The sequence below is a fragment of the Bombina bombina genome, chromosome 1 (assembly GCF_027579735.1).
Source record: "Bombina bombina isolate aBomBom1 chromosome 1, aBomBom1.pri, whole genome shotgun sequence".
Taxonomy (NCBI): domain Eukaryota; kingdom Metazoa; phylum Chordata; class Amphibia; order Anura; family Bombinatoridae; genus Bombina; species Bombina bombina.
The window spans coordinates 1,394,568,864-1,394,587,260 of NC_069499.1; the positions used below are offsets into that span (position 1 = coordinate 1,394,568,864).

The 18,397-nt window shown below is 41.9% G+C and overlaps 1 protein-coding gene across 1 annotated transcript in view; it reads left to right on the forward strand.

Moving 5' to 3' along the window:
• GABPB2 (GA binding protein transcription factor subunit beta 2) overlaps window positions 1-18,397 on the forward strand; it is a 242,406-nt gene that overhangs the window by 176,242 nt on the left and 47,767 nt on the right. Inside the window, exon 7 of the mRNA XM_053704889.1 lies at window positions 6,836-6,933. Coding sequence (XP_053560864.1) covers window positions 6,836-6,933 — 98 coding nt within the window. The remainder of the gene's footprint in view (window positions 1-6,835; window positions 6,934-18,397) is intronic.

Consider the following 18,397-nt stretch of genomic DNA (forward strand, 5'->3'; position numbering starts at 1 on the left):
ACCATCAAGGGGGAACCAGGAGTTCCCTAGCGATGTTAGAAGTCTCCAAGATAATTCGCTGGGCAGAGTCTCACTCCTGCCACCTATCAGCAATTCATATCCCAGGTGTAGAGAACTGGGAGGCGGATTTTCTAAGTCGTCAGACTTTTCATCCGGGGGAGTGGGAACTCCATCCGGAGGTGTTTGCTCAATTGGTTCATCGTTGGGGCAAACCAGAACTGGATCTCATGGCGTCTTGCCAGAACACCAAGCTTCCTTGTTACGGATCCAGGTCCAGGGACCCAGAAGCGACACTGATAGATGCTCTAGCAGCTCCTTGGTTCTTCAACCTGGCTTATGTGTTTCCACCGTTTCCTCTGCTCCCTCGACTGATTGCCAAAATCAGACAGGAGAGGGCATCGGTGGTTCTGATAGCGCCTGCGTGGCCACCCAGGACCTGGTATGCAGACCTAGTGGACATGTCATCCTTTCCACCATGGACTCTGCCTCTGAGACAAGACCTTCTTATGCAAGGTCCTTTCAATCATCCAAATCTAATTTCTCTGAGACTGACTGCATGGAGATTGAACGCTTGATCCTATCAAAGCGTGTCTTCTCCGAGTCGTTCATTGATACCTTACTTCAGGCACGAAAGCCTGTCACCAGAAAAATCTACCACAAGATATGGCGTAAATATCTTCATTGGTGTGAATCCAAGAATTACTCATGGAGTAGGGTTAGGATTCCTAGGATATTGTCCTTCCTCCAAGAGGGTTTGGACAAAGGATTATCAGCTAGTTCTTTAAAGGGACAGATTTCTGCTCTGTCTATTCTTTTACACAAGCGTCTGGCAGAAGTTCCAGACGTTCAGGCATTTTGTCAGGCTTTGGTTAGAATTAAGCCTGTGTTTAAACCTGTTGCTCCTCCATGGAGCTTAAACTTGGTTCTTAAAGTTCTTCAAGGGGTTCCGTTTGAACCACTTCATTCTATTGATATCAAACTTCTATCATGGAAAGTTCTGTTTCTAATGGCTATTTCCTCGGCTCGAAGAGTCTCTGAGTTATCTGCCTTACATTGTGATTCTCCTTATCTGATCTTTCATTCAGATAAAGTAGTTCTGCGTACAAAACCGGGGTTTTTACCCAAAGTGGTTTCTAACAAGAATATCAATCAAGAGATTGTTGTTCCATCATTATGTCCTAATCCTTCTTCAAAGAAGGAACGTCTTTTGCATAATCTAGACGTAGTCCGTGCCTTGAAGTTTTACTTAAAAGCTACTAAAGATTTTCGTCAAACATCTAACCTGTTTGTTGTTTACTCTGGACAGAGGAGAGGTCAAAAAGCCTCGGCAACCTCTCTTTCTTTTTGGCTTCGGAGTATAATCCGTTTAGCCTATGAGACTGCTGGACAGCAGCCCCCTGAAAGGATTACAGCTCATTCTACTAGAGCTGTGGCTTCCACCTGGGCCTTTAAAAATGAGGCTTCTGTTGAACAGATTTGCAAGGCTGCGACTTGGTCTTCGCTTCATACCTTTTCCAAATTTTACAAATTTGATACTTTTGCTTCTTCGGAGGCTGTTTTTGGGAGAAAGGTTCTACAGGCAGTGGTTCCTTCCGTTTAAGTTCCTGCGTTGTCCCTCCCATCATCCGTGTACTTTAGCTTTGGTATTGGTATCCCACAAGTAATGGATGATCCGTGGACTGGATACACTTAACATGAGAAAACATAATTTATGCTTACCTGATAAATTTATTTCTCTTGTAGTGTATCCAGTCCACGGCCCGCCCTGTCCTTTTACGGCAGGTCTAAATTTTAATTAAACTACAGTCACCACTGCACCCTATGGTTTCTCCTTTCTCGGCTTGTTTCGGTCGAATGACTGGATATGGCAGTGAGGGGGAGGAGCTATATAGCAGCTCTGCTGTGGGTGATCCTCTTGCAACTTCCTGTTGGGAAGGAGAATATCCCACAAGTAATGGATGATCCGTGGACTGGATACACTACAAGAGAAATAAATTTATTAGGTAAGCATAAATTATGTTTTTTTTATTGTGTCCAACAAGAATCATATAGTACATGAGGTCTTTAGTTGATTTCCATCGCCCAGTCAATTTGTTTAGATGGTACTACTCAGAAGCAGACTTTAAACTGACCTACTCTGTTTTTTTTCTCTCCAATATTACAGATATGTCCATTTACTATGCAGAGCAAAGAGACAAGCAAAGTTCCTTGCAATCTTCTCTCTCTAAAAATGGTACTTATTGCTCAGACAAAGACATGTAGCAATAGAACCACTTTGGATGGGTTTTTTTTTGTGGGAATTCTATATCATGGACCAATAGATCGTCCCACTCCACAGAATTTAATGTTAGCAGCTAGGGGCCCCATCCGATATGCGGCGTCGCTTTTTGCACGGGTTTGGTATCCTATATACAGCGTCGCATATAAATGCGGCACGTATATTTCACCCGTCGGACATCGTTTTTTTACCTATAGACTAACATATAAAACACGCGCAATTTGGTATCCAATATCCAGCGCAAGGCCTTACGTGGCGAAAATGGAGAAATCTTACTCCATTTTCACCTCGCTATAAAATGCAGCCGTAGCAGGCCTTGCGCTGAGTATTGGAGCACCGTAACTCCCTAAAATGCCTTCCAAAAAAAGCCTAACACCTAATGCATGCGCAATGTCTATCTACCTGTCAACCGCAATCCCTAATAAAGTGTATTAACCCTTAAACCGCCGCTCCCGGAGCCCACCGCCACCTACATTATATGTATTAACCCCTAAACCGCCGCACCCGGAGCCCACCGCCACCTACATTATATGTATTATCCCCTAAACCGCCGCTCCCGGACCCCGCCGCACCTAAATAGAGTGTTTAACCCCTAAACCGCCGCTCCCGGACCCCGCTGCCACCTACATTAAATATATTAACCTCTAATCTGACCCCCCTACACCGCCGCCACCTACATTAAATATATTAACCCCTAATCTGACCCCCCTACACCGCCGCCACCTACATTAAATATATTAACCTCTAATCTGACCCCCCTACACTGCCGCCACCTACATTAAATGTATTACCCCCTAAACCTAAGTCTAACCCTTGCACCCCCCTAACTTAATTATTATTTAAATGAATATAAATAATATTACTATATCAATAAATTAATTAAATAAATTGCTTTGACGTGTGCTATGGAAAATCTTTTAATTTAAGGCAGTTTTCTTCAATAATTCGATCCTGGAGGGAGTGAGTTCCCCAGTAACTTGTGTAGGGGTCAATTTATTAAGTAATTTATTTTAGAGGGTATTTATTTCTCCCATAGAAATGATTAAGTCTAGGGAGGTTTTAGGTGCAGATACTGGGCTGGTTAATAGTAGTAGTTTGCTAGCACACATATAACAAGTTGAAAGTTAAAGGGATAGTCTAGTCAAAATTAAACTTTCATGATTTAGATAGAGCATGCAATTTTAAGCAACTTTCTAATTTGCTCCTATTATAAAATTGTCTTTGTCTTGGTATTTTTATTTCAAAAAGCAATAATGTAAGCTTGATGCATCCTTCAGATTTTTAAGTGGATCATATCTGCTTTTTGGCTGCATGATGTACTTAAAACCTTAGGGCTATTAGATGTAAATCCTACTGATGACAAGACTGTTAACCAGTTAAATTTAATTTTTAGGCTCCTCTGGAGACTCCTGAAGTTTTTCAGGTTCCTGATTTGGTCACAGACATTATTTCAAAGGAATGTAAGAAACCTGGAATTCCATTTGCACCTTCTCACAGGTTTAAAAAGATGTATCCTATTCCTGAACAAGATATTGAAATATGAGAATCTGTACCCAAGGTTGATAGAGCCATTTCAACTTTAGCCAAACGTACCACTATCCCTCTTGAGGATAGTACCTTTTTCAGAGATCTCTGCTTAGAATTTTTTTCTTCAAACAGGACTTCTCCAACCTGCGGTTTCTATTATCTGTGTGGCTGATTCCTCCGCTTTATAGTGTGACACGTTATCACAGCTAACCAATCTTCTGAAGAGGATATTCAGAATTTCATTAAGGTACTTAAGATGTCCAATGCTGTTTGAGATACAGTCATGGACATTATCAAGATTGATGTCAAGAATATGTCCCTGGCAGTCCTGACAAGATGGGCTTTTATGGCTGAAATATTGGTCTGCTGACATGGTGTCCAATAACAGATTAATGTCCCATTCTTTTCAAGGTAAGATTCTTTTTGAATCTGGTTTAGATTCAATTATTTCCACAGTAATCATTTTTGCTCCTTTGTTTTTCAGAAGATCAAAAGTCTTCCTCTTCTCAGAAGACAGACTCCTCTAAACCTGCCTAGAAGCCAGGATCATCTTGATCCAAGTCTAAGCAGAACAAAAAAAATGAATTCCAATTCAAAGTCTGGTCTGGTAGGGGGCAGATTGAGTCATTTTTAGGAAGCCCGGGCTCATTCAGTTCAGGACCCGTGGCTTTTAAACATCATATCCCAGGGTTACAGGATAGGTTTTCGGTCCAGGCCTCCTCAAGGAGACCTTCTGTCTCACTTCTTAAAGAATCCTTTGAAGGCGGCCTTTACCCAAAGTGTTCAGGATTTGGAGAGCATGAAAGTGATACACCCGGTTCCTCTTGCAGAACAGGTAAAAGGATTTTACTACAACTTTTTTATTATTCCCAAAAAGGAAGGAACTTTCAAACACATTCTGGATTTGAAAACTTTAAAAAAGTTTCTGAGGTACCTCCCTTTCCAGATGGAAACAATTCACACAATTTTACCCTTGATTAAACAGGGTCAATTCATGTCTACAATAAAGAACTTGCAGATAGACCTTTGACTAATCCGTCTTGAAGAAACTGAAGAATTCTTGGAATCCCAAAGGAATGCCAATTAAAGCCTCTAGCAGAACACCAATCAAAGTATACTTATCTTAGGAACTGATAATGATCTTATGGGGATATGCGTCCTTCAAGTCCAAAGTGTCAAATTTTGGCCCCATACGTTCTCTTTCAAGTAAGCTTTGCTTCCAGATGTTCAAACATTTGTTCAAGCATTACTGAGAATCAGACTAGTTGTAAGACCTATTTCTCCTCCATGGAATTTAAATTTAGTTCTCTCACTTCTACAAGGTCCTCATTTTGAGCCTATGCACAGCATTGACATTAAATTGCTGTTCTGGAAAGTTATTTTCCTTCTAGCTATATTTTTGGCTAGAAGAAATTCTGAATTATCTGCCTTATTTTGTAAATCCCCTTTTCTTGTTTTTCACAAGGATAAGGCTGTTCTTCGTCCCAAATATTATTTTCACCCTAAGGTTGTTTCTTCAAAACATATTAACCAGGAACTTGTTCTTCTCTTTGATGTTAGAGTGTTAAAGTTTTACCTTCAGGCTACTAAGGATTTTTCGTAAGGATCAGAAGGCTACTGCAGTAGCTTTAGCTTCTTGGCTCAAACAGATAATTAAAGGGACAGTATACTGTAAAATAGTTTTCCCTTGATGTGTTTACAATTGCTTTTTTTACCAACTGCAGGGTAAAAAAATGTATGAAAATTAGCTTTTTAATGTTTATTTGTGAATATTAAAGATCCGATTTTGTGTTTTGAAGCCACAACCTAATAAAATGGGTTGAGCTTGTAGGTATAATCGGATCTCATTACTGTATCACATTGTATACATATATCTGCTTCTTTATCTTATATCTGTCCATAAAACAATCACCAGTACTTGGAGAGAACAATGGAAAATCAAAATTGTATTACCTTATCTCTGCTATATCCTACTGGGAGTATAATTTCTTCTGCTGGCTGTGTTTACAAAGCTTATCTATAGCTGGGACCTGCGGCCACAAACTTTCAGAATAGGTGGGGATACCACATGCTACATCAACTATTTCAAATGCCAATATAAGGGTAAAGGATCTACTTGTAAACAATTTAATACACTCCAGCAGGTAAAGTGGATCATTGAGAACAAATTAAAGGGGAGAAAAATTTTGAGTAAACTGTCCCTTTAACAAAGCTTACATGGTGGAAAGAAAGTCTCCTCAAAGTGTATCACAGCTCATTCCACTAGATCAGTTGCCACAATGGGCTTTCTAGAATGATGCATCTTTGGAACACATTTGCAAAGCTACAACATGGTCCTCTGTGCATACATTTTCCAAATTTTACAGTTTTTATGTTTTTTTCCTTCTGAATTGGCTTTTGGCAGGAAAGTCCTTCAGGCCACAGTGTCCGGCAAATAGAAACTTCCTTGTCGTGGACTTACAGCTTGAGTATTAAATCCCACACCCACACGTCAAAGCTCTGTGGAGTCTCATCATCTTATGAAAGAAAACAAAATTTATGCTTACCTGATAAATTATTTTCTTTCAGGATGATGAGCATCCACAGGCCCCCCGCTCTTATTTGTTTTGGTGGCAGTTTTTATCTGCACCTCTTTAGACCCTACTTTTGTCTGTCTTTCCTACCTATCTGTCTCCTTTTCTCTGCTCAGCTATACTTTAAATTGAGTAGTGCTGAGAGGTTGGAGGGATTAAAAGCTCTTGTTGTTGGGGTTCTTTGCCTCCTCCTAGTGACGGCAATTCTATCCCACACGTCAAGTCTCTGTAGACTCTCATCATCCTGAAAGAAAATAATTTATCAGGTAAGCATACAACTTGGTTTTTTATCACTTTAGATATTCTGTGTCTTGCACCCCATTCCTGTTCCCTATAAACATTACAGGACAGTAATTTTTTGCTGAGTAATTTGTAATTCATTCACATTAGGGAAGGTGGACAGTCGTTCTAATTTCATCATTTGAGCTTTTAATGTGTTTTGTTTGTACTGTTACAGAATTGGCCTTGGCTACAGAAGAGGTAATTGAGGAGACAGTTATTGAAGAACAGCCTCCTGCTAAAAAGTACCGGATCACAGCAGATTCTGACCAAACGGTAAGCTGTATTGTCAGGCATTATTCTTCAGAGCTTAAACAAAATGTATCGGAGAAGCAGGGACACAGAAATTTGCTATTATAATTAAGGCTGATAAAAACTAGAGTTTGGTACAGTAGAAGATAGTAGCTTCATAAACAATAAGATAGCAATACAAAGTTACTTTGAATTTGTTGTAAATAAGTAGTACTGGTGTATTACAAACTGTATCCCCCATTTCAATCCATTAGAGTTGGATGCTTTTTAGTTTACCTGACATTCCAGGTTTACTCATTTATCCCTCCAAATTACATATGATACATGCAGATTTCTTTTCTTTGGATTAGATAAATAAAACATTTTAAGAATAAAAAGATGCATTGCCAAAGTAAAAAATAAATAGTGTTGATGATGAGGATTTCATTTGAGTAAATATAAATTTAAGCATTATCAATATTTAGCAATCCTAAAAAAAATTCTCATAATTGTATAATAATTGATGTTTTGAAAGAGGCCAACATGGGTTTCCAAGAGGTTGAAGATATTATATTAGACTAGTGGAAAGACAGAAGCTGTGCACACTCACAGATCAGTAATATTACTTTCCTTCCTTAAGGCAGAGAGAGTCCACAACTTCATTCCTTACTGTTGGGAAATACAACACCTGGCCACCAGCAGGAGACAAAGACACCTCAGCCAAAGGCTTAAATATCGTTCCCACTTCCCCATCCCCCAGTCATTCTTTGCCTTTCGTCACTTTAGGAGGTGGCAGAGAAGTGTCAGAAGATTTGGATAGTCCTGTAATGGGTATGTTCCCTTCAAGAAAGGACTGGAGTTTTAAGTAATCATGTCAACCTCTCATTGATTGATGATAGTTAGAGTCTGGAAATGCAGGGAAAGTTTTTCTGTGAACCCATCCAGACTGTCGCCTAACAGCTCCTGAGCAATCAGTGTTGACGAGTTTCACTGCTTGCTGTTACACACTCAAGTCCATATCAGAGCGTCGCTGCAAGACTGTCACACTTGAGAGGCTTTGCCTGTTACACAGCATGGATCCTGGAGGGTAAGACCATTTTATATATACACTTTTGCTATACAGGGTCACAGTGGATCAAGGTTAATATCTCCTTCAGGGAGAATAGTTAAACAGCAAGGGGTTATTTATAACTGCTTTAATGTGAGAGTTTTTGGGCTCATAGACTGTGTGCTTTTGGCTTGGAACAAACCAGTTTCGCTTTTGTGTTTGAGTGTTACGCAGCTCATAATAGCTTAGCGCCTTTTTCATAAAAGGGGAAGTCCTGTCCTACGCACCACGTGACCGGAGATGTACAGGATCGTTGGGTCCTGGAGGTTGTATCTCAGTGATACCGGATAGGATTCAAATCTCATCCGTCCAGGGGCAGGTTCCTACTCTCCAGACTGTCTACAAGACCAGAAAAGAGGACTGCCTTTTTAGATTGCATAGAGGATCTCTCCTCTCTAGGAGTAATTGTCCCGGTACCTACAGCAGAAAGAGGTTTGGGGTTTTATTCAAACCTTTTCATGGTTCCAAAAAAGGAGGGAACTTTTCGTCCAATTCTGGACTTAAAGTGCCTAAACAAGTTTCTGAGTGTTCCCTCTTTCAAGATGGAGACAAAACGGTCAATCCTTCCTCTGGTTCAGGAAGGACAGTTTATGACCACCAAAGACCTGAAGGATGCATACCTTCACGTTCCGATACACAGGGAAGACAGACAACTCTGATCGGCCGACCAAGCACTCGCAGTCATCCCCCGCATCAGCAAATCCACAGCGGGCGGAATATCCTTCTTCACATGGCAGCAAAGACATGGAACACCCTCCCGTTGCACCTCAGACAATCCTCCTCCCTTACAAAGTTCAGAAAGGACCTCAAAACCTGGCTCTTCGACTGAACGCCCATCCCCTCCCCCTATCCGCTTTCCCTTAGCGCCTTGAGACCCTCACGGGTGATTAGTTTGCGCACTATAAGTACCCAATAGATAGGGAACATTTCCAGTTCCTGAGGTTTGCCTTTCTGGACCAGCACTTCCAGTTCATAGCTCTTCCATTTGGCCTAGCTACTGCTCCAAGGATATTTTCGAATAGGTTCTGGGGGGATGTTCTAGTCGTTGCCAGAACACAAGGTATTGCATTAGGGCCTTACCTGGACGATATCTTGGTACAGGCACCATCTTTTTGTCTAGCGGAAAAAAAACACTCAGAGCCCCTTCTCAGTTTTCTTCGATCACATGGATGGAAGATAAACTTGGAAAAGAGTTCTCTTACTCCAAGTACAAGGGTGAATTTCCTGGGGACAATAATAGACTCCATATCCATGAGAATATTTCTCACAGATCAAAGACGTTGCAAGTTATTTACTGCATGTCTTGGCCTCCAGGCCTCCTTGAGACCCTCAGTGGTCCAGTGTATAGAGGTGATCAGAAGATTCCATCTCACACCCTTACAACTATACATGCTGAGACAATGGAATTGCAACCATTCAGATCTGTCTCAACAGATTGTGCTGGACAACCTTTCAAGAGACTCGCTCTCTTGGTGGCTCTGTCCAGATCATCTATCCCAAGGCACGTGCTTCTTGAGACTGTCCTTGGAGATTGTGACTACAGACGCAAGCCTTTCCGGCTGATGAGCCGTTTGGGTTGCCAAGAAGGCACAAGGGCTGTGGACTCAGGAGGAGTCCTCCCTTCCTATCAATATATTGGAACTCCGGGCAATCTTCAATGCATTGAAGGCTTGGCCCCTTCTGGGTTCGCCCCAGTTTATCAGATTCCAATCAGATAATATAACCTTGGTTACCTACATCAACCATCAGGGGGGAACGAGAAGTTCCTTGGCGATGAGAGAAGTATCTCAGATACTAGAGTGGGCGGAGACTCAAGGATGTACGCTGTCAGCGATCCACATTCCGGGTGTGGACAACTGGAAAGCGGACTTACTCAGCAGACAATCCTTTCACCCATGGGAATGGTCTCTCCAGGTGTTTGCAGAGATATGCAGCGAGTGGGGGCGTCGGAGATATATCTCATGGCATCCCGCCTCAATACCAAGCTACCCAGGTACGGATCGAGGTTGAGGGATCCTCAGGCGGAACTGATAGATGCCCTATCAGTACCATGGAGGTTCAGACTCCTATATCTTTTCTCTTGTAAGATGTATCGAGTCCACGGATTCATCCATACTTGTGGGATATTCTCCTTCCCTACAGGAAGTGGCAAAGAGAGCACCCACAGCAGAGCTGTCTATATAGCTCCTCCCTTAGCTCCACCCCCCAGTCATTCTCTTTGCCTATTCTAAGTAACTATGAAGGGTAAAGTGAGTGTGGTGACAAAAATGTTAGTTTTTATTTTAAATGGTACCGGTGTGTACTATTTACTCTCTGGAAGAAAAGGGATGAAGATTTCTGCAAGGAGGATGATGATCTTAGCATTTTGTAACTAGGATCCACTGCTGTTCTCACAAGGGCTGAAGAGTACAGGAAAACTGCATTGAGGTATGTTCAGTCTATTTTTTTCTAGACAGACTGTGATAATTCTAGAAAAGGCTGGCAATATCCCCATGAGGGAAGGGTAAGCTGTATTCAGATACTTAGTAGGGATCCCAGCTTGCATAAAGGGCTTATTAGTTACTGGTGACACTGATAGGAAAAAACGTTTGTTTTTATGGCAAATATAAAATTTTTTGAGGGACTTTAAGGGGTCTTTGTGGCTTGTTTAAGGGTTATTAACCCACATGGCTAGTTTGAGAAACACTCTGTTGTGTTTCTTTTATGCCCCATAACATCGAGTGAGGTGGGAGGGGCCTATTTCTCTTGTAAGGTGTATCCAGTCCACGGATCATCCATTACTTGTGGGATATTCTCCTTCCCAACAGGAAGTTGCAAGAGGATCACCCACAGCAGAGCTGTCTATATAGCTCCTCCCCTAACTGCCATTCTCTTGCAACTCTCGACAAGCATGGAAGTAGTAAGAGAGAAGTGGTGTTTTTTTCTTCAATCAAAAGTTTGTTATTTTTAAATAGTACCGGAGTTGTACTATTTTTGTCCCAGGCAGAAATAGAAGAAGAATCTGCCTGTGATTTCTATGATCTTAGCAGGTTGTAACTAAGATCCATTGCTGTTCTCACACATAACTGAAGAGAGAGGTAACTTGAGCTGGGGAATGGCGTGCAGGTTATCCTGCTATGAGGTATGTGCAGTTAAATTTTTTTTCTAGAGATGTAAATGCTAGAAAATGCTGCTGATACCAGATTTATGTAAGGTAAGCCTGAATACAGTGATTTAATAGCGACTGGTATCATGCTTACTTTAAGAGGTAATACTCTTATAGATTTTCAATATAAAACGTTTGCTGGGAATGTTTAAACGTTTTTATATGTGCTTGGTGATAAAACTTTATTGGGGCCTAGTTTTTTTCCACATGGCTGGCTTAAATTTGCCTAGAAACAGTTTCCTTAGGCTTTCCACTGTTTAGACATGAGTGGGAGGGGCCTAATTTAGCGCTTTATTGCGCAGTAACTTTTACAGACTGAGACATCCAGCTTTCCTCCAGGACTCCCCTGAATGCTATAGGACCCCTCTAAAGGGCTCTTAGGCTTTCCAAAGTCGTTTGTTGGGAAGGTAGGGCCACAGCAGAGCTGTGGCAGTTTGTTGTGACTGTTAAAAAACGTCTATATCGTTTTTTTTTAAACCGTTTTTTGAACTAAGGGGTTAATCATCCATTTGCAAGTGGGTGCAATGCTCTGTTAGCTTATTATACACACTGTCAAAATTTCGTTTGATTTACTGCTTTTTTTCACTGTTTTTCAAATTCTGACCTTTTTTATTTTTCTTAAAGGCACAGTACGGTTTTTATTTTTTGCTTGTTAACTTGATTTAAAGTGTTTTCCAAGCTTGCTGGTCTCATTGCTAGTCTGTTTAAACATGTCTGACATAGAGGAAACTCCTTGTTCATTATGTTTAGAAGCCATGGTGGAACCCCCTCTTAGAATGTGTACCCTTTTGTAGCTATGTCTGATACTCCCTCACAATATGCAGAAGCTGAGGAATGGGATAGACCAGGTGTGCAGTTCTCTCCCCCTCCTATTTTTAAGAAGATGTTTCCGATAGATGCCACCACACGGGACTTATGGCAAACAGTCCCTAAGGTGGAGGGAGCAGTTTCTACCCTAGCTAAGCGTACTACTATCCCTGTCGAGGACAGTTGTGCTTTCTCAGATCCAATGGATAAAAAGTTAGAGGTTTACCTTAAGAAAATGTTTATTCAACAAGGTTTTATTCTTCAGCCCCTTGCATGCATTTCCCCAGTCACTGCTGCTGCGGCTTTCTGGTTTGAGTCTCTGGAAGAGGCTTTACAGGTAGAGACCCCATTGGATGACATACTTGACAAGCTTAGAGCACTTAAGCTAGCCAATTCTTTTGTTTCTGATGCCATTGTTCATTTGACTAAACTAACGGCTAAGAATTCTGGTTTTGCTATTCAGGCGCGCAGGGCGCTATGGCTTAAATCATGGTCAGCTGATGTTACTTCAAAGTCTAAGCTGCTTAACATTCCCTTCAAGGGGCAAACCCTATTCGGGCCTGGTTTAAAGGAGATCATTTCTGATATCACTGGAGGAAAAGGTCATGCCCTTCCTCAGGATAGGTCCAAATCAAGGGCCAAACAGACTAATTTCCGTGCCTTTCGAAACTTCAAAGCGAGTGCGGCATCAACTTCCTCTAATGCAAAACAAGTCTGGAGACCTAACCAGACCTGGAACAAAGGTAAGCAGGCCAAAAAGCCTGCTGCTGCCTCTAAGACAACATGAAGGATCGGCCCCCTATCCGGTAACGGATCTAGTAGGGGGCAGACTTTCGCTCTTCGCCCAGGCTTGGGCAAGAGATGTCCAGGATCCCTGGGCGTTGGAAATTGTATCCCAGGGATATCTTCTGGACTTCAAAGCTTCCCCTCCAAAAGGGAGATTTCACCTTTCACAAATATCTGCAAACCAGATAAAGAGAGAGGCATTCTTACACTGTGTTCAAGACCTCCTAGTTATGGGAGTGATCCATCCAGTTCCAAAGGAGGAACAGGGACAGGGATTTTACTCAAATCTGTGCTTCCCAAAAAAGAGGGAACCTTCAGACCAATTTTAGATCTCAAGATCTTAAACAAATTCCTCAGAGTCCCATCATTCAAGATGGAGACTATTCGTACCATCCTACCTATAATCCAGGAGGGTCAATACATGACTACAGTGGATTTAAAGGATGCTTATCTTCACATTCCGATACACAAAGATCATCATCGGTTTCTCAGGTTTGCCTTCCTGAACAGGCATTACCAGTTTGTAGCTCTTCCCTTTGGATTAGCTACAGCCCCAAGAATCTTTACGAAGGTTCTGGGGTCACTTCTGGCGGTCCTAAGACCGCGGGGCATAGCAGTGGGCCCTTATTTAGACGACATTCTGATACAGGCGTCAAATTTCCAAATTGCCAAGTCTCATACGGACATAGTTCTGGCATTTCTGAGGTCGCATGGGTGGAAGGTGAACGAAGAGAAGAGTTCTCTATCCCCTCTCACAAGAGTCTCCCTTCTGGGAACTCTAATAGATTCTGTAGAAATGAGGATTTACCTGACAGAGTCCAGGTTATCAAAACTTCTAAATTCCTGCCGTGTTCTTTATTCCACTTCTCGTCCTTCGGTGGCTCAATGTATGGAAGTAATCGGCTTAATGGTAGCGGCAATGGACATAGTGCCGTTTGCACGCCTACATCTCAGACCACTGCAACTATGCATGCTCAGTCAGTGGAATGGGGATTACACAGATTTTTTCCCCTCTACTAAATCTGGATCAAGAGACCAGGGATTCTCTTCTCTGGTGGCTATCTTGGGTCCATCTGTCCAAAGGTATGACCTTTCGCAGGCCAGATTGGACAATTGTAACGACAGGTGCCAGCCTTCTAGGCTGGGGGGCATTCTGGAACTCCCTGAAGGCTCAGGGATCTTGGACTCAGGAGGAGACACTCCTTCCAATAAACATTCTGGAACTAAGAGCGATATTCAATGCTCTTCAGGCTTGGCCTCAGCTAGCGTCAATGAGGTTCATCAGATTTCAGTCGGACAACATCACGACTGTGGCTTACATCAACCATCAAGGGGGAACAAGGAGTTCCCTAGCGATGTTAGAAGTCTCAAAGATAATTCGCTGGGCAGAGACTCACTCTTGCTACCTATCAGCTATCCATATCCCAGGTGTGGAGAACTGGGAGGCAGATTTTCTAAGTCGTCAGACTTTTCATCGGGGGGAGTGGGAACTCCATCCGGAGGTGTTTGCACAATTGATTCATTGTTGGGGCAAACCAGAACTGGATCTCATGGCATCTCGCCAGAACGCCAAACTTCCTTGTTACGGATCCAGGTCCAGGGATCCCAAGGCGACGCTGATAGATGCTCTAGCAGTACCTTGGTTTTTCAACCTGGCTTATGTGTTTCCACCGTTTCCTCTGCTCCCTCGTCTGATTGCCAAAATCAAGCAGGAGAGAGCATCAGTGATCTTGATAGCGCCTGCGTGGCCACGCAGGACTTGGTATGCAGATCTGGTGGACATGTCATCCTTTCCACCATGGACTCTGCCGCTGAGACAGGACCTTCTACTTCAGGGTCCCTTCAACCATCCAAATCTAATTTCTCTGAGACTGACTGCCTGGAGATTGAACGCATGATTTTATCAAAGCGTGGCTTCTCCGAGTCAGTCATTGATACCTTAATTCAGGCACGAAAGCCTGTCACCAGGAAAATCTATCATAAGATTTGGCGTAAATATCTTTATTGGTGTGAATCCAAGGGTTACTCATGGAGTAAAGTCAGGATTCCCAGGATATTATCTTTTCTCCAAGAAGGTTTGGAAAAAGGATTGTCAGCTAGTTCCTTAAAGGGACAAATTTCTGCTCTGTCTATTCTTTTGCACAAGCGTCTGGCGGATGTTCCAGACGTTCAGGCATTTTGTCAGGCTTTAGTTAGAATTAAGCCTGTGTTTAAACCTGTTGCTCCACCATGGAATATAAATTTGGTTCTTAAAGTTCTTCAAGGGGTTCCGTTTGAACCTCTTCATTCCATAGATATCAAACTTTTATCTTGGAAAGTTCTATTTTTGGTAGCTATTGCCTCGGCTCGTAGAGTTTCCAAGTTATCTGCCTTACAATGTGATTCCCCTTATCTGATTTTCTATGCAGATAAGGTAGTTTTGAGTACCAAACCTGGGTTTTTACCTAAAGTGGTGTCTAATAAGAATATCAATCAGGAGATTGTTGTTCCGTCATTGTGTCCTAATCCTTCTTCAAAGAAGGAACGTCTATTACACAATCTTGACGTGGTTCGTGCTTTAAAGTATTATTTACAAGCTACTAAAGATTTTCGTCAAACATCTGCTTTGTTTGTTGTCTACTCTGGACAGAGGAGAGGCCAAAAGGCTTCGGCAACTTCTCTTTCTTTTTGGCTAAGGAGTATAATACGCTTAGCTTATGAGACTGCTGGCCAGCAGCCTCCTGAGAGGATTACAGCTCATTCTACTAGAGCTGTGGCTTCCACATGGGCCTTTAAAAATGAGGCTTCTGTTGAACAGATTTGCAAGGCGGCGACTTGGTCTTCGCTTCATACCTTTTCAAAATTCTATAAATTTGATACTTTTGCTTCTTCGGAGGCTATTTTTGGGAGACAGGTTTTACAGGCAGTGGTACCTTCCGTTTAAGTACCTGCCTTGTCCCTCCCTTCATCCGTGTACTTTAGCTTTGGTATTGGTATCCCACAAGTAATGGATGATCCGTGGACTGGATACACCTTACAAGAGAAAACATAATTTATGCTTACCTGATAAATTTATTTCTCTTGTGGTGTATCCAGTCCACGGCCCGCCCTGTCATTTTAAGGCAGGTATTTTTTTTATTTAAACTACAGTCACCACTGCACCCTATGGTTTCTCCTTTCTCTGCTTGTCTTCGGTCGAATGACTGGATATGGCAGTTAGGGGAGGAGCTATATAGACAGCTCTGCTGTGGGTGATCCTCTTGCAACTTCCTGTTGGGAAGGAGAATATCCCACAAGTAATGGATGTTCCGTGGACTGGATACACCACAAGAGAAATAAATTTATCAGGTAAGCATAAATTATGTTTTTCGCGCCTCAGTTGCGCAGTTTCTTTTCCTCAGAGACATCCAGCTGCTTCTCCTGAGGTTCCTGCTGTGTTTGAAGGGCTTTAAAGAAGTTTTTTTCCCCCACAAATCGTTCCTAAAGCGCAGGTAGGCGCCACAGCAGAGCTGTGCAAAGGTGCTGAACGCTTTTTACCGTTTTTTGACGTTTTGTCAATTCGGTTTTTACATTAAGGTGTTAATTGTTTATTTGCATAGCTGTGCAAAGTTACTAAGGCTTTATGATGCTACTGTAAAAATGTTGTTGAGTTTACTGCTTTTTTACACTGTTTTGCAGAGTGCAGCTTTTTTTCTTAAAGGCACAGTACCGTTTTTTTTTTCTAAGTGTTCTTTGCTTTGATTAAAGTGTTCTCCAAGCTTGCTTATTGCATTACTAGCCTGTTTAACATGTCTGACATCAAGGAAAATCCTTGTTCAATGTGTTTAGAAGCCATTGTGGAACCCCCTCTTAGAATGTGTCCCACTTGCACTGATATGTCTATAAATTATAAAGAGCATATTTTAGCACTTAAAAATATTGCAATAGATGATTCTCAGACAGAAGAGAATGAGGGTTTGCCATCTAGCTCTCCCCAAGTGTCACAACCAGTAACGCCCGCACAAGTGATACCAAGTACCTCTAGTGCGTCGAATTCATTTACTTTTCAAGACATGGCCACAGTTATGAATACAACCCTCACAGAGGTTTTCTCTAAACTGCCTGGTTTACAAGGAAAGCGTGACAGCTCTGGGTTAAGAACAAATGCTGAGCCGTCTGACGCTTTAGTAGCCGTATCCGATATACCCTCACAATGTTCTGAAGTAGGGGTGAGGGATTTGTTATCTGAGGGAGAGATTTCTAATTCAGGAAAGACTCTCCCTCAGACAGATTCTGATATGACGGCCTTTAAATTTAAGTTTGAACACCTCCGCTTATTGCTCAGGGAGGTATTAGCGACTCTAGATGATTTTGACCCTATAGTGGTCCCAGAGAAATTGTGTAAAATGGACAAATACTTAGAGGTTCCTGTTTACACTGATGTTTTCTTTCATGTAATTAGCAAGAGTCCATGAGCTAGTGACGTATGGGATATACATTCCTACCAGGAGGGGCAAAGTTTCCCAAACCTCAAAATGCCTATAAATACACCCCTCACCACACCCACAAATCAGTTTTACAAACTTGGCCTCCCGTGGAGGTGGTAAAGTAAGTTTGTGCTAGATTCTACGTTGATATGCGCTTCGCAGCAGGCTGGAGCCCGGTTTTCCTCTCAGTGTGCAGTGAATGTCAGAGGGATGTGAAGAGAGTATTGCCTATTTGAATTCAATGGTCTCCTTCTACGGGATATATTTCATAGTTTCTCTGTTATCGGTCGTAGAGATTCATCTCTTACCTCCCTTTTCAGATTGACGATATACTCTTATATACCATTGCCTCTACTGATTCTCGTTTCAGTACTGGTTTGGCTTTCTACTACATGTAGATGAGTGTCCTGGGGTAAGTAAGCCTTATTTTTTGTGACACTCTAAGCTATGGTTGGGCACTTTTATATAAAGTTCTAAATATATGTGTTTAAACATTTATTTGCCTTGATTCAGGATGATCAATATTCCTTATTGCAGACAATCAGTTTCATTATTTGGGATAATGCATATGAATTAAAACATTTTTTCTTACCTTAAAAATTGACTTTTTTCCCTGTGGGCTGTTAGGCTCGCAGGGGCTGAAAATGCTTCATTTTATTGCGTCATTCTTGGCGCTGACTTTTTTGGCGCAAAAAAATTCTTTGTCATTTCCGGCGTCATACTTGTCACCGGAAGTTGTTCGTGTTTGTGTAATTTTTTTGACGTTTTGCGCCAAAAATGTCGGCGTCACCGGATGTGGCGTCATTATTGTCTCCACCTTTTTTATCACATTATTTAAGTCTCATTTTTCATTTGCTTCTGGTTGCTAGAGGCTTGTTCATTGGCATTTTTTCCCATTCCTGAAACTGCCTTTTAAGGAATTTGATAGATTTTGCTTTATATGTTGTTTTTTCTCTTACATATTGCAAGATGTCTCAGATTGACCCTGGATCAGAAGCTACTTCTGGAAAAACGCTGCCTGATGCTGGTTCCACCAAAGTTAAGTGTATCTGCTGTAAACTTGTGGTAACTGTCCCTCCGGCTATAGTTTGTGATGAATGTCATGATAAGCTTGCTAATGCAGATAGTATTTCCATTAGTAATATACCATTACCTGTTGCTGTTCCATCAACATCTAATACTCAGGATGTTCCTGTTAATATAAGAGATTTTGTTTCT